General features: G+C 36.7%; 1 protein-coding gene across 1 annotated transcript in view; it reads left to right on the forward strand.

The window, feature by feature from the left end:
• The first annotated feature begins 3126 nt into the window (after positions 1-3126).
• The window catches only part of LOC109375115 (baculoviral IAP repeat-containing protein 2-like), a 9021-nt gene continuing 5554 nt past the window's right edge, over positions 3127-6593 (forward strand). Inside the window, exons 1-2 of the mRNA XM_019630323.1 lie at positions 3127-5270; positions 5365-5464. Of these exons, the coding sequence (XP_019485868.1) occupies positions 4376-5270; positions 5365-5464 (995 nt within the window). The 5' untranslated portion in view covers positions 3127-4375. The remainder of the gene's footprint in view (positions 5271-5364; positions 5465-6593) is intronic.

The following is a 6593-nucleotide window of genomic DNA, read 5'->3' on the forward strand; positions in this document are numbered from 1 at the left end:
TTATGTTTGGTTCTATGGGGTTGTGTACATATAATTTGAAATTTAACTAATACTGTATGAAAAAGGCAAAAACAGCTTTCCAATTCCAGCATTTGAATTGCTGCATTTTGTCTTTTATAAAACAAAACAAAATCTTGGTTTATTTCTATAATTTGTGTTTCGCTTTAAATAGTTAAGTAAGAAAAAAGGCTTAGGGGTGCTTTTTATAAATAGTTCCGAAAACAAATTTCAATTATGGATAATCTTTAATATTAGTAAATGAAAAACCAAAATGGATAATCATTATCACTGTATGTTAACACATTTTATTTATCAAATATTTGGGTGCCTACTTAATACTATTCTTTTTGTTTGTTTATTTTTTTAAAGATTTTATTGGGGAATTGAGGGAGGGAACAGCGTTGGGTAATCGGGGAAGGGGAACAGACAAGTTGCTGTCGTTTTGTTCTTCAGTCTAGTTGTGGAGGATGTCACTTCACTGGCCCTTGTTGGTATTATGATCATTGCACTCTTCCCGGCTGAGGCAGGTCGGTCACCGGCCATTGGACAGAGGCTCACAACAGCTCACATCGGCTGCCGGCCACTCACGGTAGCTTACGGTAGCCCACTGCAGCCCACGCTGTCGCCAGCAACTCACATCAGCCCAGCTTAAGGTCGAGCAGTTGTTCACCATTTTAGCTGTAGAGGGCGCAGTATCACTGGCCCATGTGGGATCCGAACTGGCAGCCCTGCTGCTCAGACCTTGCGTTCCTAAGCCAACTCTTAACCAGTGAGTCACTCAGCTGACGCCTGAATACTATTTTAGGTGCTGGGGATATATTGTTTTATCGGAAAAATCATGACACAAATTTGCAACGAAAAACAGAAAAAATACGACATGACTTTTCCAACAACCCAATGTAACAACAGTAAGACACAAAAATCACTGTCCTCATGGACTGTATTGAAGGAGGGGGCAGTATGGGGTTGTCACAATTTCATATACTTCCTGTCTTTAATCATTATGAATATAAATTAATCAGTCTCAGAAGAAAATAATTTAAAACTATATAAAAATGAAAACATGGTGACAACTAGCTGAGTTACTTGGGTGATAAACTTGAGTTTCGAACATGCTTATATAATTTTTACTAATTCTACCCATTCATCAGTTTGAGGACATTTGGGTTATTTCCAGTTAGGAGAAATAATGAATAAAGCCACTCTAAACGTTGCTATACATTTGTGGACACGTTTTCATTTTATTAGGTAAATACTTAACAAGTGTTATTGGTGGGTTGTATGGGAAGTTTATCTTTTAACTTTATAAGCAACTGCCAAATTGTCTTCTGAAGTAGCTGTACCACTTAAAATGTTAAATTCCCACTGGCAGTGTTTGAGACCTACAGGTGTTTCACATTTTTAACATTTGGTATTGGCAGTTTATTTTTATTTTAGCCATTTTAATAGATGCAACATAGTGGTATTTCACTGTGATTTTAGTTTGCATTTCCTTAATGATTAATGATGGTGAGTTTCTTATTTGCCATCTATACATCTTTGGCGAAATGTCTATTGAAATCTACCCATTTTTAAGTTTTCTTTTTTTTTTTAATAAGTTTCTTTGTTTGTTTTGTTTTTCTCTTTATTTTCTCTTCTCCCTTTCCCATTCCGACTCCTCTAGCCACCACACTAACTCTTTCTTGGCGCCTCATTCTCTCCCTTTTGTGCTTGGGGTCTTGAACCCCCAGTTTTTCTTTCTCCAATTAGGAGAGAGGTGGCATTATTTATGCAGCATCCTAACCCCCAAACCTGGGGTACAGAAATATTTATTTTCACCTCCTGTTGTACCCAGGCCTCTTATCCATTCCTCAAATTCCCAGCCTTTATCCTTGGTTGGTGCCAACTGGTCAGGTGAACTTCCATCTATTATATCTTACTGCTCTGTTTGGGGCCAGTACTAGCAGAGCCCAGATAAGTTGTCCGCAAAGACGCCAGGTGCTCTAGGTGTAGAAAACTCCAAGCTCCTTCCTTCCTTTCCTTAAGCGGGAAAGGGGAGGGGAGTGGGGGAGTGTCTCATCCTTGGCCATCAGCAGGTTCTTCCTGCAGGAGGTCTGAGCTTTTCACCCCTCACCTTTGCACTGGAAGATGTCAAGGGCTGTGTTGTGGGCTGGATGCAGCCCCTCCAGCTCCTGTGCCTTTAAGAAAGCGCAAGGTTTCAGGCACCACCAGCTCCTCCCCTCCCCTCCCCCAGCTGGGGGGAAGGGAACAAAGATGGAGATACCCCGCTGAGTCCCCGCCAGACAAGCTTATAAATAATGGCTTATCTTCCCGTGGGGACAGGAACTGTTCTGCTGAGGAGCCTGGGAGAAAGGAGGCAAGGCTCTTTATCTATCTCCTCCTGTGCTCTTGCCAGTGAAAGAACATGCCTCTTTTTTCTTCTTTCCTGGCCCATTTCTCCTTCCCAGAATCTGGAAGAAAAATAAAATGGGGTGGGGAAGCGGAGAGAGTCCCAGTCTCCTGCTTCCCCTGAGGCTTTCAATCACCAGGCCCCACACGGCCCACAAATGCTTGCTGAGCAGCTACTAAGTGCTGTGGACTGAGCAGCAAAGCACACTCATCCTTCCCCAGGGCCCCCTTTTACCTCACAGAGCAGGGCCTTGATCAGAGCCTCATCCCCACACCCCAACAGTCAGAGCTGTGGACCCAAAAGTATTGGGTTGTCGGAAAAGTCATGACGCANATCCCCTTTTGCCTCTAGCTAACAGCCAGAGACTTAGCCTTAATATTAAAGTTGTTACCAGAAAAGGGGAGAAGACCAAGGACAAATATTTTCCTATGAGGAAATATCCATCTGTCTTCCAAGTTGTATGTTTTAAAATAATATATATATACATATATAAGTATATGTATATATGTATAAATATATATATATTTAGTGCTAAGGGGGGTATATATATTGCATTTATTTTAATTAAAAGCTTTTCCAATTAGAACGTTTTGACGAAAAATTGCTGGAATTAAGATGTATTATTGTAAGCTTAAGTCATTTTTAGGCTTTACTTACTAAATTGAAGTCTATAAATTCTATGTACCATGAAAATACATTTTTCTAAAATAGTTTCCTTTTTTTTTTTTTACAGATTTATAACCCCGAAGAGACAATTTTGTTCCTCTCCTTTCTGCTGCAGTAATAAATCCCATTATGGAGACCTAGAAACTTTATAAAGGGATATAGTTTGAATTGGTGGAGTGTAATTTTGTGTATGAATTATATTTTTTAAATATGAAGTGTTTTCAGAAAGAAGGCTAGTAGGGTTAATTATTGGTACATTATGCATAAGCAGTAATTTTGTTGGTAGTACAATAAACATTATTAGACATTTGTGATAACACTAAAAAGGACAAGCAGTATCTTGGTAAATTGATTTATCTTTAAATACAAATGAATGATACTATAGGTGCATTCTTAAATGAAAGGTTAATTTTTAAATGCAGTGTAGAAAATTTCTGCTGTGGAAGTGTTATGGTTAACTAGTTAAGTTTATGGTGAAAATACCTTCAACTGATCAAGTTTAATAAGGTGGTATGCAAAGCTAGGAAGAAAGACAACATAACGATGCTGCAGGAAATGGAAACATATAGACATTAATTTAAAAAGATGGAAAAATTAGCAGTTAGTGAACATTAAGCAAAATTTATTTTATTTGACACGATATGCACTGTAACAGGCATAGGCTCAACAAAGCTTGTGGGTGTTGACTGCCCCCAAAAGTTGTTAGCTGAAACTAATATAATCCATTTAAGTAATTACTATGATGATAAGGTGTGTTAAATTAGTCTTTAGATAATGTGAACATACGAAGATTTTAATTCTTGTTTACCAGACTAAAACAAGATTTTTTTTTTTTTTATAATATTAAAGTACTTGTAGGGCAAGAAGCCTGCTTATAGTTTTTCCTCTTGTAGCATAATCAATAATGGGCTTGATATCCAGGCTTTGTAGTTTATAATCAAGAGCAAATTAAAGGTATAATTTAGGTATTCTATAGTTATTTAGAATTTTGGGACTATAAACTTTCTTGAAAAGTCAAGTAGTTTTAACATTTTCAGAAGTGTGTCATCTTCTTTCAGGCATTAGGTTAGTATTATACCAAATAATGAGCAAATAACACTTGAGTTACCTGAAAGAGTTAATATAATCCCAAAGGGTACTAAAAAGTATCTAGGTAATTTATGAGATATTCATTCTACGTGAGTATAAACTCAGGTCTAAATCTAGTAAAGGTCTGGTGAATTTTACATAAGTAGGAGCCTATTATTTGATTTTTTTTTATAGTAGAAATCTAATTTAGTATGAAGAAATGAGAGATCTCATCAAAAAGTAAAATCACTCATGCACAAAACTACCTCCCAACGACCTGTCGCAGGTCCCTTGTATCAAAAAATTAAGAGTATAATGGAAGATAGCACGATCTTGTCAAATTGGACAATCAGCAACAAACACAAAATGGAATATGACTTTTCGTGTGAACTGTACAGAATGTCTACGTATTCAACTTTCCCCACCGGTGTTCCTGTCTCAGAAAGGAGTCTTGCTCGTGCTGGCTTTTATTACACTGGTGTGAATGACAAAGTCAAATGCTTCTGTTGTGGCCTGATGCTGGATAACTGGAAAGAAGGAGACAATCCTATTGAAAAGCATAAAAAGTTGTATCCTAGCTGTAGCTTTGTTCAGAATCTGGCTTCTGTTACTAATTTGGAATCTACCTTTGAGAATACTTCTCAGATGAGAAACAGTTTTACACATTCATTATCTCCCACTTTGGAACATAGTGGCTCATTCAGTGGTTCTTCCAACCTTTCACCAAACCCTGTTCTTTCTCAAGCAGTTGAGGACTTATCCCCATTGAGGACTAACCCCTACAGTTATGCAATGAGTACTGAAGAAGCCAGATTTCTTACTTACCATATGTGGCCCTTAAGCTTTTTGTCACCATCAGAATTGGCAAGAGCTGGTTTTTATTACATAGGACCTGGAGATAGGGTAGCGTGCTTTGCCTGTGGTGGGACTCTAAGTAACTGGGAACCAAAGGACGATGCAATGTCAGAGCACCGGAGACATTTCCCCAACTGTCCATTTTTGGAAAATTCTCTAGAAACACTGAGGTTTGGCATTTCAAATTTGAGCATGCAGACACATGCAGCTCGACTGAGAACATTTATGTATTGGCCATGTAGTGTTCCAGTTCAGCCTGAGCAGCTTGCAAGTGCTGGTTTCTATTATGTGGGTAAGAAACTAATACTTAGCTCTGCATTTTATCCTGTTTTTTTTATTTACATATTAGAATGTGTGTATTCATTTTAAGCTTCTGTTTTCTTAAGGTCGCAACGATGATGTCAAATGCTTCTGTTGTGATGGTGGCTTAAGGTGTTGGGAATCTGGAGATGACCCATGGGTAGAACATGCCAAGTGGTTTCCAAGGTAATTGTTTTTAAAGGTATTCCTACACAAAACTGCTTACAGAAATAGGCATGCTTTTTCATGGTTCAGTTTACATCTCAGTGTAACAAAGCTTCTCTTATACCATTGGGGAATTAGCCCTTGAAAACACCAAATTTGAACTTTATTTTGATGGAAAAGGTGGTAGAATGTTTTGTGCACTTTTCTCCTTTTGGAAGCCATGTATTCAGGATATAGTTTAACTTGACTCATTTACAATTATGGCCATACATTTCATTTATATGTTTCCCATTTTGCTGTAAAGAAGACTTAAGGATTACAAAGAGATGTAAAATAGAACAAAAAGAATATAAGTTCAAGTTAAGGGAAAAGGAAAACAAGAAGAGATATAAAATAATATAAATGTAAAAATGCATATAATATCTGTTAAGTCTGATTAGAATTATAAATTTTTTTTGTGTGTATGTACAATTTTGTCTTGTGATGTGTTGTTTCCTTTTAGTCACTCTGTAGCAGTATCTCCTATTTTTAGAAAGAATTTAGAGGCAGTGTTGTTAGTGGTAATAGAATTAGAAATTGTTTTTGTTATTGAGTAGTTATGATCTTGGACAAGTTGTGTAATGTCTTTGAGTCTTTTTCCTTTTCTGTAAAAGGAAGGAGTTGGACTAGATAATTTTTTATTGAATGTGGTAAAACATATATAACAAAATTTACCATTTTAACCATTTTTAAGTATACAGTTCAATGGCATTAATAAGTACGTTTCTGAATCATTACCACCATCGATTTCCAGAACTTTTTTGTTTTCCCAAACTGCAACTTGTACTCATTACACTAACTCACCGTTACCTGGCCCCCTAATCCCCTGGCAACTACCATTTACTTTCTGTCTATGAATATGACTACTTTAGGTACTTATAAGTGGAATCACTTAATACACATAATGTTTTGACTTGTGAATTCCTTTCACAGTAATGAATCTCTTGAACCTCTTCAGGAAATTGAAAAACCCTTTTGTCTTTTTGTATAAGATTTTAAAAAATTAAACCAATAAATATTGTTATGGATGAGTACATTGTGAAAAGTTGTGTTTTAAAATTATGTCTTTAATATTCATAATATATCAAGGTAAATTTTGACTTTCTTAACT

This window comes from Hipposideros armiger, unplaced genomic scaffold (assembly GCF_001890085.2).
Source record: "Hipposideros armiger isolate ML-2016 unplaced genomic scaffold, ASM189008v1 scaffold_901, whole genome shotgun sequence".
In the NCBI taxonomy this organism is placed as follows: Eukaryota; Metazoa; Chordata; class Mammalia; order Chiroptera; family Hipposideridae; genus Hipposideros; species Hipposideros armiger.